The sequence below is a fragment of the Oratosquilla oratoria genome, chromosome 12 (genome assembly GCF_046742065.1).
Source record: "Oratosquilla oratoria isolate Oo_2021 chromosome 12, ASM4674206v1, whole genome shotgun sequence".
Classification (NCBI taxonomy): domain Eukaryota; kingdom Metazoa; phylum Arthropoda; class Malacostraca; order Stomatopoda; family Squillidae; genus Oratosquilla; species Oratosquilla oratoria.
In genome coordinates, this window is record NC_134788.1 from 47,002,283 (window position 1) to 47,029,480 (window position 27,198).

Consider the following 27,198-nt stretch of genomic DNA (forward strand, 5'->3'; position numbering starts at 1 on the left):
TGTTGGGATGGTTTGGACACATGGAAAGAATGAGTGAAGAAAGATTAGTAAAAGAGGTGTGGAAGGAGTGAACATGAAGGGGTGACCAAGAATGATAAGATGGGTGGGGTAAAAGGAGTATTGGGGAAAGGAAGGAAGGAAGGTAGAAGACAGGGGTGAGTGGAGAATGGTTGTGTATGGATGATGCTGTGATGCATGGAAAGAAGTGGGTGGGGGGGGGTGAGAGAATGTGTGTGAATGATATCTTGATGCAGCCCAAAGGAATTTCCCCTCGTCTTCTCATTTTCTGCATGAGGGGATGTCGATTAAATAAAGCGGTCTTACTGTGGGTGTGCTGTGTCTTGCTGTATTGCTTCTGACCCAGGGCAGTGGGGGAGATGCAGGGATGACCCGAAATCCATGAAGAGCCAAGAAAAGAGAAAGGGAGGGGTGGTAAGTGGAATTGGAGAATGTGGGGATGAAATGGGTGGGAGTGGATTTATCCCTTTGACTTTGGCTATCCCTTGTACATACATGCATATACCAAAGCCTTTTTTCCCCTTACAAGGGAGGTAGCCAAAAAGAAAAAGGCATAAAAACCATTCCCACCCATTCCATCCCTAAATACACTCCACTCCCCTCCACCCTCCCTCTTATCTTGGCACCTCCTGGATGACGGGTCATCCCTGCATCTTGTCCACTGCCCTGGGTCAGAGGCAGTGTTGCAAGACACAGCACATCCACAGCAAGGCCACTTCATTAAATTGGCAACCCCCCCCTCTCCGTCCACTCTTGCAGAAAAGGGGAAGATAGGGAGAAATCCCTTCAGGCTGCGTCAAATTTTTCTCACACACACTACCTGAACCCCATCACCCCACCCATTCCACCTCATGCATCACAACATCATCCATATACAACTATTCTCCATTCACCCCTGTCTTCTGTCCTCTCCCGTCCTTCCTCAACAGACATTCCCCTCTTCCCCAAAGCCCCTTTCACCCCATCCATCCATCTCATCCTAGGTCGCCCCCTCATGTTCACTCCCTCCAGATCTGTCTTCCTTACCTCTTTTACTAGTCTTTCTTCACTCATTCTTTCCACGTGCGCAAACCATCCTAATACTCTCGTAACCCCCATCATACTTTTCAGACACCTCATCTCAAGCACATTCAAACTCTTTCTCTCTTCCTCTCCTATGTTCCATGTTTCTGTCCCATACAGTGCTGTTGGCACAATCACTCCTTCATACAATATTCTCTTAGCATCCATTCCCAGATGTCTATTTCTCATTACACTTTTTAATCCACCAAGGCATATACTCGATTCTCTCAATCTACATTCTACCTCCACCTCCACTCTACCCTTTCCTGCCATATTCGCACCCAAGTATCTAAAATGGTATCCGGTGAATTCACTGACAACAATTCATCGACACGCTCAATTCATCGATATACACAATTCATCGACACGCTCAATTCATCGATATACACTTTTCATCGACAAATAAGAATAAGAATATTCTAATTCGAAATATATATCTACGTCGTGTTTTCACCCTTGATTTAGCATACTTTTACCTTTGATAATGAAATAATTACTTTTATATCCTTTATTTAGGATTATACAAAAAACTAGGTAGAATGTCTTTTCGTAGTATTTATCAATAGTTGAAATTCTTTAATGACAGAAGTATTGACAATAACAAATTAGTATAAACTAAACTTAAAACTATAAATTAGTTTACTTAAAATTAGAAAGCTAGGTTATGGGCTATTGCCCGCAAATAATCAATGGCGTTCCTATACGAAGGATATCTTTCTACAATGTTTTTTCTTATCCGTTCAGAAGAGTCACAATATTTCTTTGTAGTTGAGATGAAGTACCAGCCAAGTATTGATTGCGTATGAAGATGTGGTTCTGGTTCATTTTACGTCTCCCGCCCTATGGTTGATGTTGATGACATAGAAAATGAAAACAACTGGACCAGAACCACATCTTCATACGCAATCAAGGTATGGATACCCAGAGGATGTAGACGTGAGCAGAACCTCCCCTGAACAGTTCAGACAGTCGCGGACGGTTCTGTCAGTCCCGGATAGCCTTACAATATATCGACCCTACATCAGTAGTTCTTATTTTCTATGTTTTCATTATAATTAGTGATGTTTACGAAAACCGTTTTACATTCTTTACCAAAAACAAATAATTCGCTTGAAGGTATAGGACATTTCAGACACAGGTTGCTGGACACCACCCTAATATTTTGAAGTTTTTCGACTGCCTGAAGAAAGAACAAAACTATAATGAGATCAAAGTCGATCAATACTTGTCTGGTACTTCATTTCAACCACAAATATCGTGACTCTTATGAACGGATAAAAAACATAGCAGAAAAATATCTTTCATATAGCAATGTCGTTGATCATTTGCGGGCCCATAACCTAGCTTTCTGATTTTAAGTAAACCAGTTTATAGTTTTAAGTTTAGTTTAAGCTCATTTGTCATTTTCAATAGTTCTGTCATTAAAGAATGTTAATTATTCTTAATAAATACGGAAATAAATTCTACCTTGTTTTTGTAGTATCCTAAATATAGGCTATTAAAGGAATTATTTAATTATCAAAGGTAAAAGTGTGCTAAATCAAGGATGAAAACAGGATCTAGTTATATATTTCAAATTAGATTTTTTTTTTATTTGTCGATGAATTGTGTATATCGATGAATTGAGAGTGTCGATGAATTGTTGTCGGTGAATTCGCCTAGACCCATCTAAAACTATCCACTTCCTCCAGTCGCTTAATGCTCACTTCCAGTCTGCTGCCACTTTCACCCCTTGTACATCTCATCACCTTACTTTTACCCACATTTATCTTCAATTTTCTTCTTTCACACACTCTACCAAACTGTCACATACTTCCTAAATTACTCCACTGATTCTGCTACAAGCACAGTGTCGTCCGCAAACAACAGCTGGCTCACCTCCCACTTTTCTCCTTTTTCTTTAACCATCTCCAATCTCTGACCCACCACCCTTGCATTTACCTCTCACACCACCCCATCCATATGTAAGTTGAACAGCCAGGGCGACATAACATATCCCTGATGAAGTCCCACCTTTACCTCGAACCACTCACTCTCTCCATTTCTAATCCTGACACATGCTCTACTACTCTCATAAAAACTCTTGACAGCTCCTAGAAGCTTTCCTCCTATCCTGTATATCTGCAGTACCTCCCACAGTGCCTTCCTGTCTACCCTGTCATAAGCCTTTTCCAGATCTTTAAAAGACCAAAAAAACATCCTTCCCTTTTTTGTATAGCTTTCTCACATATCTGTCTTACCACAAAAATCTGATCTACGCAACCTCTACCTGTCCTAAATCCACACTGTTCCTCACCAATTACTCCCTCTGTTCCTCTCCTAATCCTCTCAATCAAGATCCTCCCATAAGCCTTCCCAACTACATTTAACAAGCTAATCCCTCTGAAACTACTACACTCACACTTGTCCCCTTTTCCCTTGTAAAGTGGAACTATACAGGCACTCCTCCAGTCCTCCGGCACTCTACCCTCTCTCCAGCAAACATTAAATAACCTCACCAGTCAGTCCACCATCACTGTACCTCCTTTTTTTTTTTTTTTAGACATTCTGCATGGCATCCATCAAGACCAGGTGCCTTACCTGCTCTCATCATCTTAACAACTGCCTTCACTTCATCCTTCCTTATTTCTCCTCCATTTTCCTCATTCATCACAGTCATTTTCGTAGCACTTCCCACTGCACCGTAGCACTTCCCATCTTTCTCTCCCTATCCTCCTTCACATTTAGCAACTCCCTAAAATACTCTGCCCATCTTCCTCTTACTGCCTTCTCTTCCATTATCATCTCTCCATCTGCACCTTTTACCTTTTCTTCTCTACTTGATTCGCCTCCTCTTCCTCTCTTAATTTCTTTCCAAAACATCTTTTTATTACTTTCAAAATTTTCTGTCATACTCTTACCCCATTTTGCATCTGCTCTCTTCTTTGCCTCTTTTACCTTGTGCTTTACTTTTCTTTTATTTTGTACCTCTCATATGACTCTCTCATCCTATTTTGTAACCAATCTGTGAAAGTTCACTTCTTCTCTTCCACAACCTTCTTTGTTTCCTCATCCCACCATTCACTACCCTTCCTTCTATTTCCTCCCATCCTTCTTGTTCCACACACCATTTTTGCACACTTTGTGACTCCCTCCTTGAACCATCCCCATCCCTACTCCACTCCTAGTTCTACGTTGTCCTTCACTCCCTCCCACTCCTCTCTCAGCTTCTTCTTGTACTCCTTCTCCTTTTCCTTTAAAGAGTTCACTCTAAGCATCTCCCTACCTTTTGTCCTTTTCCTCTTTCTCCATCTATCCTCCACTCTCAACCTACCTTCCACCAAAAAATGATATCCCCCACTCTCTCCCCTTAGCACATGTACATCCTTAACTCTTCCTATTATACTCCTATCTACCACTACATAGTCCATTAACGCTCTGTCTACCACCCTTCCATCTACCACCCTCTCCCATGTGTACTTTTCGCCTGACTTTCTTCCGAAACATTGCATTTGCTATCATCAACTCTCTTTCTAGACACATCTCCATCATCAACTCTCCACTACGATTCTTTTCTGGAACCCCACATTTCCCAAACACTCCGTCAATTGGTTCATTTCCTACCCTAGCATTAAGGTCTCTCAATACTACTACATTGACGTTCCTCCCCAATCCCTCTATACACTCATTTAAATCCATTCAAAAAGCCTACCTTTCCTCTACACTCTTCTCACTACCAGGCCCATATGCATTTACAAAAACCCACATCTCCTTTCCCAGTTTCACCTTCATCCACATTAACCTTGAAGAAACCTCCTTCCACACCACTACACATTTACCTATCTCTTCACTTACTAGTATAGCCTATTTTGTGTTTATTCGTGTGTGTGTGTCTGTATAATGTGTGTTTGCCCGCTTTGCTCTCCATTCAAGTCACTTGCACACTTGACTTGCCTGTCATCAACTTGCCCCGTGTGAACGAGGCTGGATAGTTTCACATTTATTCGTGTGTGTGTGTGTGTGTGTGTCTGCTCGGTTTGCTCTCCAGTTCAAGTCACTTGCACACTTGACTTGCCTATCGTCAACTTGCACCGTGTGAACGGGACTGGATATTTTGCGTTTATTCGTGTGTGTGTCTGTATAATGTGTGTTTGCCCGCTTTGCTCTCCATTCAAGTCACTTGCACACTTGACTTGCCTGTCATGAACTTGCCCCGTGTGAACAGGGCTGGATAGTTTCGCATTTATTCTTGTGTGTGTGTGTGTTTGCTCGCTTTGCTCTCCAGTAACATATTCACTACAAAATGAAGAATCAAAATGTGATATGGTAGAGATAAACATTGAGTATTCTTGTGTAAGGCCAGGGATTTTATTGAATGTTATTTTTCTTTTCTTTCGAAATACGTGACATCACGAGTGGGCATGGGGTATAATTCAGCTCTCACTCCACCCCTCCATTACATCATGGTGACATACTCATATGTAAGAACTGATTAGAAACCTTAAATTTAGGAGAAAAATTCCCACCCTTCAGTTCAGGGATGCATTAGAGAAATATCTTTAGGATTTTTAATATATAAATGTTCCACCATGAAATGAAGTAGCGGAATCTTGACTTGTACTATGGAGTGCTAGATGGGGCCTTTGTCCAGAGATGTGAACACATTTGTAGGCACTGCTGTGTATATCTAGTGGGATGTGACATTCTGAGTTGAGATTTCCATCCCGACAGGTAGGTTCAAGCAGTTTTAAGAAACAGTTTCAATTAATGGGAACATACGAAGATAGTAGTTAGAATTTTTACCATTTTAGTATGCAGTAAATTTCTAGTCAAGATTCCCATCCCAACAGATAATGGGATGGGGAGGAATTACATTAATACATAAAAGAATACATGGTTTGATCGAGCATGGCGATGGAAAGAATCTTTTGTAATAGGTTATAGGAACTAATAAGTAATCGTTTGGAAACTAGTATGTTATAACACATTTGTAAAAGATCACTGTTAACCCACTATCGGAGAAATAATAACGGAAAGTACAGAGAAACTGTATATTTCGACTACTCTCTGTAGTCGTCTTCTGCTGAAGAGGACTACAGAGAGTAGTCGAAATATACAGTTTCTCTGTACTTTCAGTTATTATTTCTCCGATAGTGGGTTAACAGTGAAGTAATCGTTTGTGAAAGGGATTAAGGCAGAGACTACTCTCTCCCAACGATGAAGAAAAATTAGATAATCAGGTTAGGTTAGTTTATTAAGTGTCAAGTAATATTTACAAAGGTGGCCGAACGATTAGATGCATAATACCCATGCGTTCTATCATTAACTCCCCTCTCTCGCTACTTCTCTATATTTCTTAAATTATAACCCAGGGTAAATACTTTGATTCATTTTAAGCAGTTTAAATCATAATATAACTGAATAGGAATCTCACAGGAAAATAGACGAACATTCTTGTGCAGTGCGTAATCGTTATATTTCTACCCCTATGCCTAGGTCTGCCATGAGAGTAAACACGTATTATGTATAATGTTTATTTTGCATAGAGTGCAAGTTAAGTAGGTAAATGTATATCATAGATCAGTAAACCAACTTGTAGACTTGAAATTTTCTTTAATCTACCTTAACCTGGGATTCACATATATAAGTAACACATAAACAGCCTAAAGGGGGTGAATGGCATAAAACCATGTGTTGGTGACAGGTTACCACATGTTCTAATATATGTTCTTAGCTTTGTGGTTGGGATGGTGGCAGCAAAACGATAAACATATTGTGATTACTAATCAAAATAATCCGACTTAACGTAGGATTTCCCAACATTGTATAGATATATTTGATTATCATTCTCATACGTGGTCCTTGGGATTGAACATGATTTTATGAAGGCATACTATATGTCTCGCCCATCCATCTATTCATAAAGCTATCGTAGTTGCTGAATGTGACACCGCATATCTGGTATAACAGTAATGGGGTTAATGCCCACTCGATGATATAATCACAGTTGACATTTTGGCACTACACTTGCACCTCACCATCAGTGAATATGCCCTGTAAATGCATACCTGTCAAGACTTATGATTTTTGCCAAAGTTTTATGTAATTTCTATGATTTTCAAGTCTTACACAAGTTGAAAATCTTACATTTTTTCTCTGCATGCAATGTGTTTTTTCTAACGTGTTTGTGTTAAACAATTTGAGTTGAATTCCTCTTTTCAAGTGTAAAGAGTACTGTTTTTCATTATGTGGCATTCATACTGTTTCATGTGTTTACATTCTGTATTTATTTTGAAACATATATTGAATGACAAAAAAAAATAGTTTTCTTATGGTTTAATTATTGTTTTATAAACAAAACTTATGGTCTCTAATGCAAAATCTTATGGAAACAATACACTAGCTTGACAGGTATGTATTTCATCCTGCCATTCACTGGCAGCTAGCAGTTAATTTTCACCTCCCTCCCTTTGCTTCATTTGAATTTGACAAGATGATCTACCAGTTCTATGCAACTTTGTTATTTGAATAAATTTGTTTTTACTTTTGTAAATTCACGACCGATAAGAACATGACCACATCTGTGCACCATTTACCAAATATGATTGTTGCCTTATTTTGTTTCCCGTTGTTTACCATTCAATTAAAATACAAAGTTGGGATGGGTATTTCCAACAGCTTCTTTTTATCATAAATTTAACTTCCGATTTTTGCTTTAGCTTTGTTTCAGAGTTCCTCTTTTATCCAGGTGTCTCTAATATTCCAAGGCCCTTGTAGTAGCCATTTTTTCATCAGTACCTTCTTTGTTCTTGTTATTCTGGAAATGTAAGTTTCTGTAGGAAATTCTCCTGAATTTTTTTTCTTTTCCAAATAATATGAAACATAAACAGGGAAAAAATGGTGATGTTTAACTGTTGAATGTACAAAAGATCTCAAAACTACATATAAAAGTATGAAATTGTACACTTACATTTCAAAGGTCACTGACAGATTCTTAAAATAATATTACTTTCACTTTGAATCCATTATTATGAAATTAAAGGATTAGTATCATTAAAATATTTTATTTTTCATATTGAAAACTTCGTGAACACACTTTCTTTTGTGCACTAGTTGTGAAACGTGTGTGAATACATGCACAAATTTTAAAGGGAATGCTTTTCATCGCACAGGTCATGCTGGAATGGTTTCCTTCCAGTATGAGTCACCAAGTGATGATTGAGACCTCCTTTGTGAGAGGCAGGAGCACACAGGTCACACTAAAAAGGCTACTATTCTGTGCAGGGGATCATGTGATATTTGAGGTGATTTTTTCATGAGAAAGTTGCATTGCACAGGTCATGCTGAAATGGCTTCTTTCCAGTGTGGGTTGGCATGTGCATTGTGAGAGAACTCTCTTGTGGGAAAGTAGAACTGCACAGGTCACACTGGAAAGGCTTCCCTCCTCTGCGGGTCATCATATGTATGAGAGAACTCTTTTGTCAGAAAGTAGAATCACACAAGTCATACTGGAAAGGCTTCTCTCCTGTGTGGGTCCTCATATGCAATGTAAGAAAGCTTTTTGAACAGGCCACACAGGAAAGGCTTCTTCCCTGCATGGGTCTTCATATACCTAGTGAGATAACCCTTTTGTGGGAAAGCAGAATCACACAGGTCACACTGGAAAGGCTTCTCTTCTGTGCGGGTCATCATATGCAATGTGAGATGACCCTTATGTGAGAAAGCTTTTTCGCACAGGCCACATTGGAAAGGGTTTTCTCCTGTGTGGGTCCTCATCTACTGTGTGAGAGAACCTTTTAGTGAGGAAGTAGAATCACACAGGTCACACTGGAAAGGCTTCTCTCCTGGGTGGGTACTCATATGCTGTGAGAGAGAATTCTTTCGTGAGAAAGTAGAATCACACAGGTTACACTGGAAAGGCTTCTCTCCTGTGTGTGTCCTTGTATGCCTTTTAAGATGACTCTTTTGTGAGAAAGCTTTATTGCACAGGCTACACTGGAAAGGCTTCTCTCCTGTGTGGGTCCTCATATGACCTATGAGATTACCCTTTTGTGAGAAAGCAGAATCACACAGGTCACAATGGAACTGCTTATTTACTGTGTGGGTACTTATATGCTGTGTGAGATTAGTTTTTAATGAGAAAGTTTTTTCACACAGGCCACATTGGAAAGGCTTCTCTCCTGTGTGGGTCCTCATATGCTGTGTGAGACAGCTCTTTCCTGAGAAACCAGAACCACACAGGTCACACTGGAAAGGCTTCTCTCCTGTGTGGGTCATTTTATGAATTTTAAGATGACTCTTTTGTGAGAAAGCTTTATTGCACAGGCCACACTGGAAAGGCTTCTCTCCTGTGTGGGTCCTCATATGCTGTGCGAGATTACCCTTTTGTGAGAAAGCAGAATCACACAGATCACACTGGAAAGGCTTCTTCCTTGTGTGGGTCTTCATATACAATGTAAGATGACCCTTTTGTGAGGAAGCTTTTTCACACAGGCCACATTGGAAAGGGTTATCTCCTGTGTGGTTCATCTCCTGGTCTTTGAGGTGATTATTTTGTGAGAAAGCTTTATTACACATACCACACTGGAAAGGCTTTTCTCCTGTGTGGGTCCTTGTATGTCTTTTAAGATTACCCTTTTGTGAGAAAGCTTTATTGCACAGGCCACACGGGAAAGGCTTCTCTCCTGTGTGGGTTCTCATATGATGTGTGAGGGAATGCTTATGTGAGAAAGCAGAATCACACAGTTCACACTGGAAAGGCTTCTCTCCTGTGTGGATTCTCATATGCTTTGTGAAATTACCCTTTTCTGAGAAAGCTTTTTTGCACAGGCCACATTGGAAAGGGTTTTCTCTTGTGTGGGTCCTCGTATGCCGTCTGAGATTACCCTTTTGTGAGAAAGCAGAATCACAAAGGTCACACTGGAAAGGCTTGTCTCCTGTGTGGGTCCTCATATGCTGTGTGAGAGAACGCTTGTGTGAGAAAGCAGAATCACACAGGTCACAATGAAAAGGCTTCTCTCCTGTGTGGGTCCTCATATGTTGTGCAAGATAAATCTTTAGTGAGAAAACAGAATCGCACAGGTCACAATGGAATGGCTTCTCTCCTGTGTGGGTCCTCATATGGAATGTGAGATGACCTTTTTGTGAGAAAGCTTTTTCACACAGGTCACACTGGAAAGGCTTCTCTCCTGTGTGGGTCCTCATATGGTGTATGAGACAACTCTTTTGTGAGAAACCAGAAACACACAGTTCACACTGGAAAGGCTTCTCTCCTGTGTGGGTCCTGGCATGCCTTTTAAGATGATTCTTGAGTGAGAATGCTTTATTGCACAGGCCACACTGGAAAGGCTTCTCTCCTGTGTGGGTCCTCATATGCTGTGTGAGATTACTCTTTTGTGAGAAAGCAGAATCACACAGTTCACAGTGGAAAGGCTTCTCTCCTGTGTGGGTTCTCATATGCTTTGTGAAATTACCCTTTTCTGAGAAAGCTTTTTCGCACAGGCCACATTGGAAAGGGTTCTCTCCTGTGTGGTTCATCACGTTATCTTTGAGGCGATTATTTTGTGAAAAAGCTTTATTACACAGGCCACACTAGAAAGGCTTCTCTCCTGAGTGGGTCTTTATATGCTGTGTAAGAGAACCCTTTTGTGAGAAAGCTTTATTGCACAGGACACATTGGAAAGTCTTCTCTCCAGGGTGGATCCTCACATGCTGTGTGAGATTATCCTTTTGTTAGAAAGCAGAATCACAAAAGTCACACTGGAAAGACTTCTCTCCTGTGTGGATCATCACATGATCTTTAAGGTCATTCTTTCATGGGAAATCATTATTGTACAGGCCACACTGTAAAGGCTTCTCTCCGGTGTGGGTCCTCATATGCTTAGTGAGAGAACGCTTGTGTGAGAAAGCAGAAACACACAGGTCACACTGGAAAGGCTTCTCTCTTGTGTGTGTCCTTGTATGGTTTGGAAGAGAGTCCTTTTTTTGAGAAAGCAGAATCACACAGGTCACACTGGAAAGGCTTCTCTTCCGTGTGAACTGTCAAGTGATTTTTAATGTGACACTTTTGCATGAAAGCTTTACACCACAGGTCACACTGGATTTGTTTTTCCCCAGCGTGGGTTATCATATGAAATTTGAAGTGATTCTTTTGTTAGAAAGCTACATTGCACAGGTCATATTGGAATGGCTTCTCTTCTGCGTGGCTCATCATATGCTTTTTGAGAGAACCCTTTTGTGAGAAGGCACAAATGCACAGATCACACTGGAAAGGCTTACCTCCAGTGTGGGTTATCACGTGATATCTAAGATGACTAGTGATATAATTGTGCCACAGATGTCACACTGGTTCCTTTTCATCGTATGACAAGTGTGGAATCTACAGAAAGCTCTTCCAAAGAACTGGTGATATTCATCCTCATCCTGAAAAGAAAATGTAATTATGATATCAACATCTAACTCTGAAAATGTGCAATATACTCTAATAGAATAGTGGATGTTTTGTTCATAACCTATTTCATACTCAAGTTTATACCTAAACAGACCCTTGTACATTCCATGATCTAACATAGAATATCAAGAAACACTAACAGATATGGTGCTATCATACATTCCATTCTACTTTTTCATTACAAATGAGGTAAAAATAATCCTATGACTACAAGCTTACTCACTCCACCACAAATACAATGACTCAAGTTTTATTGCAAAGGTCACACCGGAAAGGCTTCTCTCCTGTGTGGATCCTCATATGCTGTGTGAGATTATCCTTTTGTGAGAAAGCAGAATCACAAAAGTCACACTGGAAAGAATTCTTTCCTGTGTGGATCATTGCATGATCTTCGAGGTCATTCTTTCTTGGGAAAGCTTTATTGTACAGGCCACACTGTAAAGGCCTGTGTGGGTCCTCATATGCTTAGTGAGAGAACGCTTGTGTGAGAAAGCAGAAACACACAGGTCACACTGGAAAGGCTTCTCTCTTATGTGTGTCATTGTATGCTTTGTAAGAGCATCCTTTTTTTGAGAAAGAATTACACAGATCACACTGGAAAAGCTTCTCTTCTGTGTGGGCCATCAAGTAATTTTTAAGGTGACAATTTTGTGTGAAAGCTCTATCACACAGGTCACAATGGAATGGTTTTTCTCCAGCATGGGTTATCATATGAAATTTGAAGTGATTCTTGTTAGAAAGCTACATTGCAAACATCACACTGGAATGGCTTCTCTCCTGTGTGGCTCATCATATGCTTTGGGAGAATCCTTTTTTGTGAGAAGGCACAACTGCACAGGTCATATTGGAAAGGTTTCCCTCCAGCATAGGTCATCACATGATATCTAAAAAGACTAGCGATATAATTGTGCCAGATGTCACCAGGGTCCTTTTCATTGTACGACAAGTATTGAATCTACAGATAGCTCTTCTTAAAAACTTGTGCTATCCCTTATCCTAAAGAATAATAATAATAATAAAACATTAATTATAATATCAACATCTAACTCTGAAAATGTGCAATATACTGTACTGTACTCTGATAGGATTGTGGATGTTTTGTACACAAACTATTTCATATTCAAATTTGTACCTAAACAGACCCTTTGCATATCCTATGACCTAACACAAAATAGGAAGAAACACCAACAGATATGGTGTTATCATATATTCCATTCTACTTTTTCCATTAGAAATGAGGTGAAAATCATCCTATAGCTACATGTATACTCACTCCACCATAATCACAATAACTCAAATTTTGCTACTAAAGTTTTTTCATCATGTCATGAGATTTGGAAGTGGGCAATGGCCTAGCTGGCCACAACAGTCATATCTTGATATAACTCCATATCATACCATGTTTGGGCTCACAAGTCCTGAATCTAAACATGACCAACTCAAAGGTTTATTCAGTTCATCTGACTCAAATATGTGATGCAAATCACATCGTATGAGACACACACCAGCAGTGGCTGAAGTAGGATGTATGAAAGGGAGCTCTGAAGCACTAAGAAGTGCTTGCTGAGAGACGAATTTGAAACTGGCACTGATTGTGTTTACTAAAATAGGAAGGGAGAGGTGCACGAGTGACCAAAATGCAATTGTCTTTGTGTCTTTATTTTATTTTCTATTGGTATCAATTACTCTATGAATGGAAGAAAATAATGGTGATTTGAGAGAGAGAAGGAAAAAACAAAACAAAAAACCTTAATGTAAGTAGGGTGGAATCACCACTGGGGGTGATCCCCAAAAGGACATACATGAATGAAACCCCGAAGCCCTACCAAAGGTTTGAAAAAATATATACATTTTCCGGTTTTGATAGAGAGGGCGGAATTATGAATAGAGGGATAGAAATAGATAGAGAACCTTGGTATAAAAATATAGAGAGAAATAGAGATGACTTATTAGATGAAATAATCAAACTAAAAAGTGAGCATAAGGCAATGTATAAAAGATAGCCCTACTAAGAAAGACAAAGAGACTAACAGGGAGTTAGATGATTTGAAAAAGGAACCACATATGATCAAGGGAGAAAATGAAAGACTGAAAAATAAAGATATAAATAAAAATGTGGCATGATGTCAGAAAATCACACTGTCCAGATGGAATTGCAAATTGGATATTAAAAGAATGCATAGAGGAGTAGATGGACACAATATACAAGGTAATTAAACACTCACTCAAAGAAGGAAAGATACCACAGGACTGGAAAAATACAAATGTTGTACCAATATATAAAGGAGGGAACAAGCAAAATCCAACCAACTACAGACAGGTCTCCCTTACAAGCACAATAGCAAAAATATGTGAAAAAGTTATCAAAAGTAGATGGGTAAAACATCTAGAAGAAAAAATATACTGAATCTAAATCAATTTGGATTTCGACTAATAGAAATAATACAAGGGATGGAGGGGTGGACTGTGCTTTTCTAGAACCACAAATAGCATTTGATAAAGTACCACACAAAAAACTAAGAAAAATAGAATCAATAGGTGGCATCAAAGGAAAATTATTGGCATGGATGGAAGACTTCTTGACTGGGAGGAAAATGAGGCTAGTAATTAGAGACAAATGCTCGAAATGGGAAGAAATGATAACTGGTGTCCTGCAAGCTTCAGTATTGGCTCCAATCATGTTTGCCATATATATAAATGACATGGATGAAGGAGTGGAATGTTATATGAACTTCTTTGCAGATGATGCAAAATACTAAAGAAAGTAAGTACAGAGGAAGATAGTGAATCATTACAGATAGACCAAGACAAAATCTGGAAATGGGCTCAAAAGTGGGAAGCAAACTTTAATATCAATAAGTATAGTATAATGGAATTTGGAAAAAGTAAAAATAGAATATTGAGAAATTATAAAATTGGCGAAGAGCTCAAAAAAGTGAACTCTGCAAGAGACCTTGGAGTAATAATCAGCAAAGACATGACACCGGACAAACACATCAATAAAATAGTTGAAGAAACTGTCAATCTATTAAGGTCAATGAAAGTGGCATTTGACTACTTGGATGAGGAAATGATTAAAAAAATATTAGTTACTCTAATAAGACCAAACTGGAGTACGCAGCAACACTATGGACACCCAGTATTAAAAAGAATATAAAGAAATTTGAATACAAAGAGCAACGACCAAGATGGCACCAACTCTCTCCAAATTAACATACAAACAAAGATTGTCCAAATTGGAGCTACCAACTCTGGAACATTAACGTATATTACGTATTAATATATACCGAATGCGGGAAGAGACTGATTGCTGTGGTGGCCAGATGGCATGGTGGTGCTATGGTATGGTGTAAACAAAATACAAGTAGATACCATATCCGTGAATTTTTCTTACCGTAAATAGAATTGAGGGTAGTAATTACCAAATACCATAACTGTGAATTTACCGGATAAAGAATTACCGTATAAGGAAGACTCACTGTAAATACACACACGAGCTTCCAAGCTGTCAACACCTATCAACTTCGAGCTCCAAAGGCTGCAAAATAAGATGAAACTTCTCAATAGTGCAAAGAAAACAGGAGGCCTGGTTTGTATTGAATGGGAGGGGGAGCAATTGTGGTTACCCAAAATTATTTCTCTGCAGTGTTAAATTGATTTAATGAGAGAAAATGCAAGAAAATAAAAATGATTCTGAGCCAAATGTCGACTCAAAACCAAAGCCATCTAGGGGTGCCATGCCAAGGTCTAATGTAAACAGAGGCTTTGAATCGGCAGGAAGATTCTGACTGTATAATGAAGAATCTTTTTCTGGTTTTGGTAAATACGAAAGAAGAAATTTGAGTCAAATCTTAGACATGGAAAGGGAAATGAGTAATAATAGAGAATGGTGGGAGAACAAAGTCATGGAACTACAAAAGGAGGTTGTAGAATTAACGGAATGTTTAACACAAGCTAACAATAAGATATCTGATCTGAAGAAAACAAATTCTGAACTAAAAAATGAGCTAAAGGGATTAAAAAATTATATAATGGAAGTTAAATGTGAAGATGAAAATATGAAAATTAATGATACTACTAATAGTGAAAACTTAAAAAAATATTGTAGTATTAGTTTCTTTGTTTTGTCCAAATGATTGATTTAAGTGTGTTGAATCATGGTGTGCATTTATTTTGTTTGTTTGTGATGTGTTGTTTAAATGACATGGATGTATCATATGTTACACCAAGAATTTTCGGGGTGTGTGTGTGGTATTAGTGTTGTTGATATAGAATTGAGGAATGTATTTGTGTTTTTTTGTCCAGTTGGTGAGAAGTGTTGCTGTAGATTTGGCTGGGGCTCTTTTGAGTCTGTTTGTAATAAACCATGTGTTGAGTGTATCAATGTATGGCTGTATTATTTCTGTGGCTTTGTCTGTGTTACGATGTGCACATGTGATTGTTATGTCGTCTGTGTAGGAAGAGATTTGTATTTCCGTGGTGTCTGGTTTGGGTATATCATGCATGTATAGATTAAAGAGTGTGGGTGATAGAACAAGAGCCCTGTGATACTCCATTCTTAATGTTTCTGATGTGCAATGATTGGCCATTATATGACACATAAGCATTTCTGCCTGCCAGATAATTGGCTAGCCATCTATGGTGATATTGTGCATGTCTGTGTTATATATTTTGTTAGTTTGTGGTGGGGGATAGCATTGAAAGCTTTACTAATGTCTAATGTTATAAGAAGTATTTTGTGATGGGGACTATCTGAGTTGATGCCATCTAATATTCTTTGTGTGAGGTTTATTAGAAGAGTGTTTGTGGAATGTAGAGGCCTAAATCCATGTTGTGATTCAGCAAGGGGAATATGTGATGTGATGAGTTGAAGTATGAGGCACTCAATGACTTTGGAGGGGGGTGCAGAGAAGTGTGATTGGATGGTGTGATGTTGGGATTGTTGGGTCTTTATTGGGTTTGGCGAGTCCAGCATGGGCACCTAATCTCAGTGAGACACACCTCAACACCCTTCAAACCATGCAAAACAAAGCATTAAAAACAATTACAGGCTGCACATATACAACACCTACAAACCACCTACACTATGAAACAAAAGTGCTCAAAATCAAATATCACCTTGACATGAGAGGCACACAGAAACTTGCTGCAGCCTCCACAAACACAGCACACCCACTACACTACATAGCAGAACACCCACACACACCAAGGAAAAAAAATCTATATCACACACAAATACTCTCTTCTCTTCCTCCAAAACCACCAAATACCAGCCTCCGAAAACATATTCATACTCACATCACTCACTGCTCCATTAACACACTAAAAGACAACATATTGTTGCATGCCAGACCCCCTGATATCCATCCCTCTGAATCCTCTCTCCCAAAAAAGGGCAGGGTCCACCTGGCCAGATTGTGATGTGGCCACCACCCAGCCCTTCTAAGCAACCAGAAGAGACTGGATGACTGCATTGTGGACAAATGTCCAGGATGTAATACTTCATCCCATACTATTCAACACATTATGGAAAACTGCATTAATCACACATGACTTGTCCTCTGATAAACAAATAAACAAGATTGTCAAAGAATCCTATAATTTGTTAAGATCAATAAAAGTGGCATTTACCTATTTAGATGAAGAAATTATTTTAAAAAATATTAGTCACACTAACAAGGCCAAGACTGGAATATGGTGCAACATTATGGTCACACAATACCAAAAAGAATATAAAGATAATTGAGAGAATCCAGAGAGACTGGCTAAGTTGAAGTTACAAAAAAAAATCACACACACAAGCAGCGATTGAAGCAGGACATATCGAAAACACGCTCCGGACCACTAACTAGCGATTTGCCAATGGATGAATTTGAAACCAACCAACCCTACCTAGTTGCTTACTTAAAACGAGAAGGGAGATATATAATTTGAGTGGCCGACAATGTAACTGTATTTGTATATTCATTTTTTTTTCATGATCAGTTATTAAAAATGGAAGGAAAAAAACGAAGGACATAGGGACAAAGAACCAGTGAAAAGATGCCTAGAAGTAGAATTGAGTCACTGCTTGGGGTTATACCTAGAAGGACGTACCTGAACGAGACACCAAAGACATACCAAAAGGTTTGAAAGAAATGTATTTTCAGGATTCAATAAGGATAATAACAATATGTATAGAGAGATAGATATGGAAAGAGAACCCAGGTTTAAAAATATAATAAGAAATAGAGAAATCAATGAATTGTTAGATGAAATAATCAAACTTAAAAGTGAATGCAAAAGTATATATAAAGAAGTAGCCCTATTAAAAAAGGCCAATGAAGAAAATAACAGGGAAATAGATGAGTTGAAAATGGAACTAAACAGGATAAAGGGAGAAAATGAGAGATTGAAAAATGAAGATATGAATAGGAATGAGGCAATAAAGAAAAGATGAAGGATAAAATGCAGGCAATGACCGAGAAAGTGGAGAAGAAAAAAAAAATCCAAGAAATAAACAGTGGAAAGTAGAACAGGAAAGCAAAAAATTATCTAAATAGTGGAGCAGCAGGTCGAGAATGCTGAAGAAACAGTAATCCAAGTGATTAAAGAGAAAGATAATTTGGTTTGGGACACAGTGGACAAAAAAAGATGCATTGTAATCTATGGTATTAAAGAATAGCATGTTCCTAGATATCAGAGAGAAAAAGAGGAAAAAGAGATCGCTAAACATATTCTGAAAGAGATTCAAGAGAAGGGACAAAATTTAGATAAAGAAATTGCAGAAACATACAGAATAGGTAGATACTCAAAAGAAAATCAATATGGGCCACTAAGAGTAAAACTTAGGTCAACAAATGAGTGCAGAGGAAGTACTATCTAGAACAAAATTAGCAAACAGTGAACAGCACAAAAATGTATGGATGAAAAAGAAATGAGCGATGAAGAAAAAGAAAAAGAACTTAGAAGTGAAGCAAATGAAAAAAGAACTGAGGCTGAAAAGATTTTTTTTTTTTGGAGAGTGGTGGACCTGAGGCTGAGAAAATGGTATATCAGGAAAAAGGAAACAAAGCAGACAGAAAAAGACAAGAAAAAAAAAAAAATACATAAATAAAAAAAAAAAAATAATAATAATAATGATAAATAAAGTTAGCCTATACCAACATAGATGGAATTATTTCCGGACTAAATGAACTAAATGAATATCTGGCATTAGAAAAAACAGACATAATGGGAATAGAAACTATATTAAAAAGTAATCTACCACCAAATACTGTGGGACAAGGTCTATACAACTGTTGGACAAAGAATAGAAAGGAAAAACAGGGTGGGGGAGTATCATTTTTGACTAGGAAAAAATTGAATGTGACAAAGATAACAGAAGGAAAAAACAATGTAGAATCAATTGTGATTAAAGTTGAAAGCAAGCACATGAAAAGTAGAAAATCTGCAGTAATGTATGTGCCCCCCAAAACACAGTTCTGGACAGAAAGCAATCATTCTGAACTGTTGGAAGATACAAAGTATGAAATGACTGATATACAAAAGGAAAGAGGAAACATAGTAATTATGGGTGATTTTAATTCAAAAGAAATATGTTGGGAAGAAATGACAGTAAAGGGTGGAGAAGACATCTGGGGCAACATGCTGCTCGATATGACCATTGAATACACAATGACTCAGTGGATAAAGGAAAATACCAGATACAGAAACAATGACGAACCATCGAGACTGGATTCAATACTTACGTCAGAACCTGAAATTGTGGACAGAATTTTGAGAAACTTATAACACAAACTGGGAAAAATTCCTAAAAGAAGAAACAAGGATGGAAAAGAAATGGAATATACTAAAAGAAATTTATAATGAAATAGTGAAAAAATATGTACCACAACAAAAACAAGAAAGAGTATACATAAAGATCTGGTACAACAAAAAAATGTATTGAAGCTAAGGATAAAAGAGACAAAGCTTGGAAAAAATGGAAAAGACAAAAAAATGAGCAAATGGCGAACATACATCAAACTAAGAAACAATTATGTAAAAATATGCAGAGATGAAAACAGAAACTATGAAAAAGAAATAATTGAAAAATGCAAGGAACAACCTCAACTATTTTACAGATATATGAATGGTAAACTAAAAAACAAACAAGAAATAGAAAAGCTATGCAAGGGAAATTATGAATATATAGAAGAACAAGAAATGGCAGAAATTATAAGCACATTTCAAATCAGTATTCACAATTGTGAACTCACCTGTGAGGGAATAGAGAGAATCCCCCCTAATGAAGGAAATAACTATAACAAAGAAGAAAATCAGCAACCAAATAAAAAACCTTGATGTCAGAAAATCACATGGTACGGATGGAATTGCAAATTGGATACTGAAAGAATGCATAGAGGAGTTAACAGATAAAATATACAACATAATCAAATGCTCGCTCATAGAAGTAAAGGTACCACAAGACTGGAAAAATGCAAATAATGTACCAATATATAAAGGAGGAAACAAGCAAAATCCAACTAACTACAGATTGGTCTCCCTAATAAGCACAGTAGCAAAAATATTTGAAAAAGTTATCAAAAGTAGATGGGTTAAACACCTGGAAGAAAAAAACTAATGAATCCAAATCAATTTGGATTTAGACAAGAAAGATCATGTACAACAAACCTGATCTGCTTCTATTTGAGACTAATAGAATACAAGAGAGGTATGATTGGGCAGACTGTGCCTATCTAGACCTACAAAAAGCATTTGATAAGGTACCACACAAGAAATTAATAAGAAAAATAGAGCCAATAGGTGGCATCGGAGGAAAATTTTTGGAGTGGATGGAAGACTTCCTGACTGGTAGGAAAATGAGGGTAGTAATTAGAGATAAATACTCAAAATGGGAAGAAATGACAAGTGGTGTCCTGCAAGGGTCGGTACTGGCTCCAATCATGTTTAACATATATATTAATGACATGGATGAAGGAGTACAGTGTTATATGAATTTCTTCGCAGATGATGCAAAAATACTAAAGTAAGAACAGAGGAGGATTGCGAATCATTACAATTAGACCTGGACAAAATCTGGAAATGGACTCAAAAGTGGGAAGTGAACTTCAATATCAAGAAATGTAGTATAATGGAGTTTGGAAAAAGTAAAGACAGAATATACAAAAATGATAAAATTGGCAAAGAAGTAAAAAAGTGAACTCGGAAAGAGACCTTTGAGTAATAATCAGCAAAGACATGACACCAGACAAACATATCAACAAAATAGAGAAACCTTCAACCTATTAAGGTCAATGAAAGTGGCATTTGACTATTTGGATGAAGAAATTATTTAAAAAAACATTAGTTATATTAATATGACCAAAATTGGAATATGCAGCAACATTATGGACACCCAGTATTAAAAAGAATATAAAGAAATTAGAAAAAATACAGAGAGCAATGACAAAGTTGGCACCAGCTCTTTCCAAATTAACATACGAACAAAGATTATCCAAATTGGAACTACTAACACTGGAGCAGATAAGAGAAAGAGGAGATCTACTGACTATCTATAAGATCATGAAAGGAATGGAAATCCTTGATAAGAATGATTTACTAAAATGGGACAATGGAAAAACAAGCAGACATTAAAAGAAACTCAAAAAGGGTAACTATAGAAGAGATCTGAAAATGAATATCTTCCCACACAGAGTGCTGGATACCAGGAATAATTTAGATAAAGAAACAGTGTGAGCAAACATTATTCAAGATTTTAAGAAAAAACTCGTTGCTGAAAGATACAAAGATGGGTCACCACAAGCATAGCTATCTTCCTGTATAATACAACTAGGTAAACACAACTAGCTTAATACTTGGAACAAACTGGATGAAACAATACTGTGCTCAAAAACCATACACGAATTTAAGACCAAATTAGACACTGCAAGATACAAAGGCAGGACACTACAAGCATAGCTCCCCTTCCCATAAGATAGAACTAGGTAAATACACTGGTATGTGGTGTTCCTGTGTTATTAGTCTTAACAAAATATGATAAATCAAAATTTATCTAGGAAACTGTACAGGTATCCATATCTTATCACATTTAGTAAAATACCTGTTTGTATAAAACATTTTCAACCTACAGATCATTTAAACATAGACGAATTACATACACAAACCTGGTCATGTTTCAGGAAGCTTGCAACATCTCCAATTCCAGCTGTGACACTTGTGTGATAATAATGGGAGACAGGGGAATGTCTGTTGAGGAAGGATGGGAGAGGACAGAAGACAGGGGTGAGGGGAAAATGGTTGTGTATGGATGATGTGATGCATGAGTTGGAATGGGTGGGGGGATGGCGGGTGAGGTAGTATGTGTGAGAAAATTTTGACCCAGCCCGAAGGGATTCCTCCCCGTCTTCTCCTTTTCTGCATGGGGTTACAGGGGGGGGGGGGGTCGCCGATTTAATGAAGCGGCCTTGCTGTGGATGTGCTGTGTCTTGCAACACTGCTTCTGACCCAAGGCAGTGGATAAGATGCAGGGATGACCTGTCATCCAAGAGGTGCCAAGATAAGAGGGAGGGTAGAGGGTGGAGGGGAGCGGAGTGTATTAGGGATGGAATGGGTGGGAATGGTTTTTATACCTTTGTTTTTTTACTATCTCCATTGTAAAGGGAAAAAGCTTTTGGTATATGTATGTATATTATGTGTTCAAGTATTTTTAGAATGTGTTTAAAAAATTAAAATCTTAGAGTGTGAAAGGGCTTAGACTATGAAAACTTATATTTTTGGGCAGTCTCTATATAGCAGATTTTCTCATATCGCATCCAATTTTAGATCATGAACTCCGCAGTTAATGGGGGATTACTACAAATAATGGCATATTCTTGGTTTAACAGAATTATGTTCTTGAAATTGAACTTTCCATAATACTCCCCCTAGTTATTTTAAACTTCTGTTAAATCTGACTTCTGCTATATAGGAAGTCATTAAATCAGGCTGAATCTGGAGATAAAATATAATTTTGAGGAAAGTTATACTAGAAGCCAATTGGGGGAGGATATACAATACACAAATCAGAAGCCTGACTTACACAAGCTGGAAGTGGTCTAGACACTTAGGTCATATGACCTACATCCAGGATCTATGCAAGATTATGTCAGTGAATATCAAGAAAGTTTTTGCTTCCATGAATATCACAACCAGTGCATATAAAATTTAGAGTGAACTTCACAAATTCTTTATTTTTGTACTCTGGAAGACAAGATGGAGCCCCATCCCCCAATAAGAATGTAAGAACAACATAAGCAAACAGATACACATGGCGATAAACAAAGATTCTTGCCAGTCTAATTTATTTTCTAAATCACTACCAACGCTGATGTTGCCCATTCAACTCCAATGACAAGATTCTTGTCATTTGGTCAAATAAAACAAAAAAATCATAAAACACCAAAATGTTTGATCAAACAGCACCAGAAAAATATGACGTCAGTCCTCGCATGAAAAAAAAAAAAAAAAAAAAAAAAAAAATCACCGATTTAAACGCAAATTTGGTTATTAGCCTTGGCAAAATAGTTTTCCGAATGAAAATATAAAGGTAAGGCACAAGAATATATTTTAATGTTAGAATATTGTTTTTTAGCTTATTTTCTACTGGAAATGAAGAAATGAACAGCTTAAGATCGGTAATCCAACAATTGAGCTCCATTTACGTACATGTAGGTAGTTCCATGCGAATGCGCGGACAATGTCATCATCGTGGATGTAATGTTTACACCACCATCTTTTGCAGTATGTTTGAATGCTTGTAGCATTCAGCACATGTGCAGAATTTTCAAATTGTCTTGCTGTTCTGCAAGTGTATGCCCAGTTCTTCACACACAAAAAAAATCACCGATTTAAACAGAAATTTGGCTATTAGCCATGGCAAATTAGTTTTCTGAGTGGAAATCTAAAGATAATGTGCCTGTATATGAATATTTTAATGTGATATTCATATTTTTAGCCTATTTTCTCCCGGATATGAGCAACTTTAAGATTGTTGGTAATTTGTCAGCTGTGTCTTAACGCGGAACATGTAGGCATATTCTCTGATACTTAGTCGCATTTGTTTACATATGACATGTCGGAGATGCTACTAGTTGTAGTCATAGAAGGTGTTGTTCACAAATAATACTTACATTGTTATGGTATCAATTTTAAGATGTTGGACAGACTATGCTATGCCTATTACATAGCTGGCTATGACTATGATAGCAAATATATGAAATAACTATTAATAATATGGTCAGTATTCCATGACCATGAGAAAATTCAAGACTAATAGAGGTCTAGAGACAAGACTTAATTTTCTTCTGGGTTTCATGGTAATAGATATGAGCTGTTGAAATAAGGCTGTTTATTCAGATTATCATGATTATAGATTACATTATTAAACAAAATAACTCTTTTGAAAGTAAAAATACATTATTCGTTTTTTTTTTCTAAATCAGTAAATTGGTGTAAAAAGTAATGCACCAATATCAACATAAATTTAAGTTAGGTCTTGCAATAGTTGCAGTACTGACTGGTTAGTGTACCGAGAGGCAATCTAAGGGTAAGGGCTAAGGCTCTTATATATGCACTTTAACTTTTTATATGCACATAGATTACATTGATGGAACATGTTATGTGATAGGTGTCAGTAAGAATAGTATAAAAGGAAGGTTCTACATTGTTTTTCAAATACTCAGGTGATTTGTTGACCCAGAAAACATTCACATGCCAAGTTGCATGTCAATTGGGCCAGGGGTTTGGATTTTATGGAGGATTATCTCTAAATTGACAATAATTGCCATGGCAACATGGAAGGTGTTAATAAGAATAGTATAAAAGGAAGGTCCTGCATTGTTTTTGACATGCTCAGATGATCTGGTGATCCATAAAATCTTCATATGCCAAGTTGGGTTTGGATTTTAAGGAGGATCATCTCTAAATTGATAATAGTTGCCATGGCAACATGATAGGTGTTAGTAAGAATAGTACAAAAGGAAGGTCCTGCATTGTTTTTGACATTCTCAGATGATTTGTTGACCCATAAAACCTTCATATGCCAAGTTGCATGTCAATTGGGCCAGGTGTTTGGATTTTATGGGTGATTATCTCTAAATTGACAATAGTTGCCATGGCAACATGATAGGTGTTAGTAAGAATAGTACAAAAGGAAGCTCCTGCATTGTTTTTGACATGCTCAGGTGATTTGTTGACCCATAAAACCTTCATATGCCAAGTTGCATGTCAATTGGGCCAGGGGTTTGGATTTTATGGAGGATTATCTCTAAATTGACAATGATTACCATGGCAACATGGAAGGTGTTAGTAAGAATAGTATAAAAGGAAGGTCTTGCATTGTTTTTGACATGCTCAGATGATTTGTTGACCCATAAAACCTTCACATATCAAGTTGCGTATCAATTGGTCCAGGGGTTTGGATTGTACTGATGATCATCTCTAAATTGACAACTTAATAGTTTCCATGAAAAGGCAAATTTGGTATGATGGAGATGTCCCACATTGTTTTTGACATGCTCAGGTAAATTTTTGACCCATGAAGCCCAAGTATTCAAAATTTCAATAAAATTGAACCAGTGGTTTAGAGTTTATGTGTATTTCTTTACCAAAATCTTTACAAATTACCACCCTTCGTGTCTCCCTTGTTTTTCAAAATTATTTCAAAAATTTAAAAAGTATTTTGTTTCTAATGAAATTGTCTTTCATATGCAACACGAATTTAAGGGATACCATTTTTTTTTTTTTTTTTGTGCCCGTACCTGATGAGGGTGCACAACCATTTCGTTTTTTTTAATAGCTACTGACGTTACTATTAATTAGTTTGCGGTACTTATATCTGGGGTTCAGAATACATCAGAATGATATGAGCTAGCCAATGGTAATTGCAGCTGTGTGACTGGCAAGCATTTTGATAAATACCCACACGCTTACCCTTGCTCAGAATACCAGATACACTGCCAAACGAAAATTGAAGAGTGGCAAATACGAACATACTACGCATGCACTAAGCTGTCTTACCCCAATATCATTGCACTTACGAATCCAAGAAGACAGACTTGTTTAACCTGTACAGTACAGCTACGAAAACAAGAACTTTAAATAGCTGAAGTAGTGCTACTCAATTCTTGACGGGCTATGACGTCATGTGTAAACAAACAAGACATAAAGATGGTCTAATTTTTTACATATCTTCTCAATTTTTCTATTCATATTTTCTATCCTATGTTTTATATCTTATGCCTAATATCTTTATAGATCATATTTTGTATTTTCTATTTTTAATTTTTACTTCATATTTGTATTTTCCGTATTCATATTACTATTTCTATTTTTAATTTTATATCTTTGCTTTATTTCTATCTTCTATTTCTATTTTGTACTTCTATTTTCTATTTCTATATATATTTTTCTGTCTATTTTTACTTTTATGGTGCAGTTGTGATTGCTGACACGATAGAGCAACTGCAGTTGGAGAGACGGAAGACAGGACTAGAAAGAAATGGTCTATAAACGAACAAATTAAAAAATGAAGTGATGTATGTAGGACGCATAAAAGGATATGAATATCACAACAGGAAGGGTGACATGTGACTTGAAGAATAATGTCAAATATTATTCTCAACTTCAAGCTTTATTAAACATTTTCCAACATTAATGGGAATGGTGTACTACTTGTAACTCACCTGATTTCTGTGGTTCCCGTTTCTTTGGTTGTTTCTGCTTCACTTTTCAATCCCCCGACGTACTTCTCTCCTTCTACAATCTACCTAACCTAAAACCAATAGCTCTGCTAATCTTAATCAGAGTTCCACTTTCATCTTCTCGTTCCACACACACATCACACCTAGACCTCACCGCACAGACTACTTGTTAACTGCGCCTCTCCCTCGGGCTTTGGAGCCGACCGGTATTGCGCTTGTATTTGTGTGTTTTTTTTTTTTCCTTTCTAGGTCCTAGGGTTACAGGATTTAGTAACTTTTAAGAAGTGATGGTGCTAAGGAACAGTGTATTGGCGAGGTCCGCCTAATGATTTTATTGAGAAACGAATGTCTCGTGGTTCTTCGTGTTCTGGCTTCGTTTGAACTTTTGTTTATCGTCATCGTCTTCAGCATTGGTGGAACGCGTGCCTCTGATTGCTGTGTTAATGGCGATTAACTTGGAGAGTGGACGAGGACGGGTTACTGTTTATGCCTAGATTGAATGAAGAATCTGAATCTGAATATCAAGGAAAGACCACCTCGCTTGTGCGGGATCGGTTTTTGTGGGAGGGGAAGAATGTCTGTAAGAAAATGAAAAGATAGTAGCGTATAAAAGAGGGCTATTGCCACCGGGCGAATTGCGAGCGATCAGGGGTTTATTGGTGGTCGTGGCTCGGGAGAAATGGACCGGGAGCTTGGAGGGCAGCGCTGACGCCGGGGTTAGGATTAGGATCACCAACGAAAGTTTAGAAAATGGTAGGAGGCGTAGTAGTAGAGAAAGGTGGAAAAACGGAAAAATCTTTAGTGGGAGGTAAACTGAAATGAGAAGATGTAGTAGAAGAGAAAGTTAGAAATGAAGCGAATTTTAGTCGAAGAAAAAGTAAGTGTAGATGTTTGTGCGTGTGTTGTGGCACTGTTCGTGAGAGGTGTATGTGTGTATCTTACGGGAAGTGAGTTGAGTTCACTTCC

At 37.6% G+C, this 27,198-nt stretch overlaps 1 protein-coding gene across 2 annotated transcripts; it reads right to left on the reverse strand.

The window, feature by feature from the left end:
- Window positions 1-6,275: 6,275 nt before the first annotated feature.
- Window positions 6,276-26,310, reverse strand: LOC143031659 (uncharacterized). Of its 2 annotated transcripts, none has more exons than XM_076195773.1 (2): window positions 26,215-26,310; window positions 6,276-11,481 (listed from the first exon to the last, which is right to left on the reverse strand). In XM_076195773.1, the coding sequence occupies exon 2, from the start codon at window positions 10,594-10,596 to the stop codon at window positions 8,836-8,838; it is 1,761 nt and encodes a 586-aa protein (XP_076051888.1). In that variant the 5' UTR covers window positions 10,597-11,481; window positions 26,215-26,310; the 3' UTR covers window positions 6,276-8,835. The 2 variants fall into 2 exon arrangements, with proteins under 2 accessions (XP_076051888.1, XP_076051887.1); XM_076195772.1 differs by lacking the exon at window positions 26,215-26,310 and adding an exon at window positions 25,570-25,671.
- Between the last annotated feature and the right edge of the window lie 888 nt (window positions 26,311-27,198).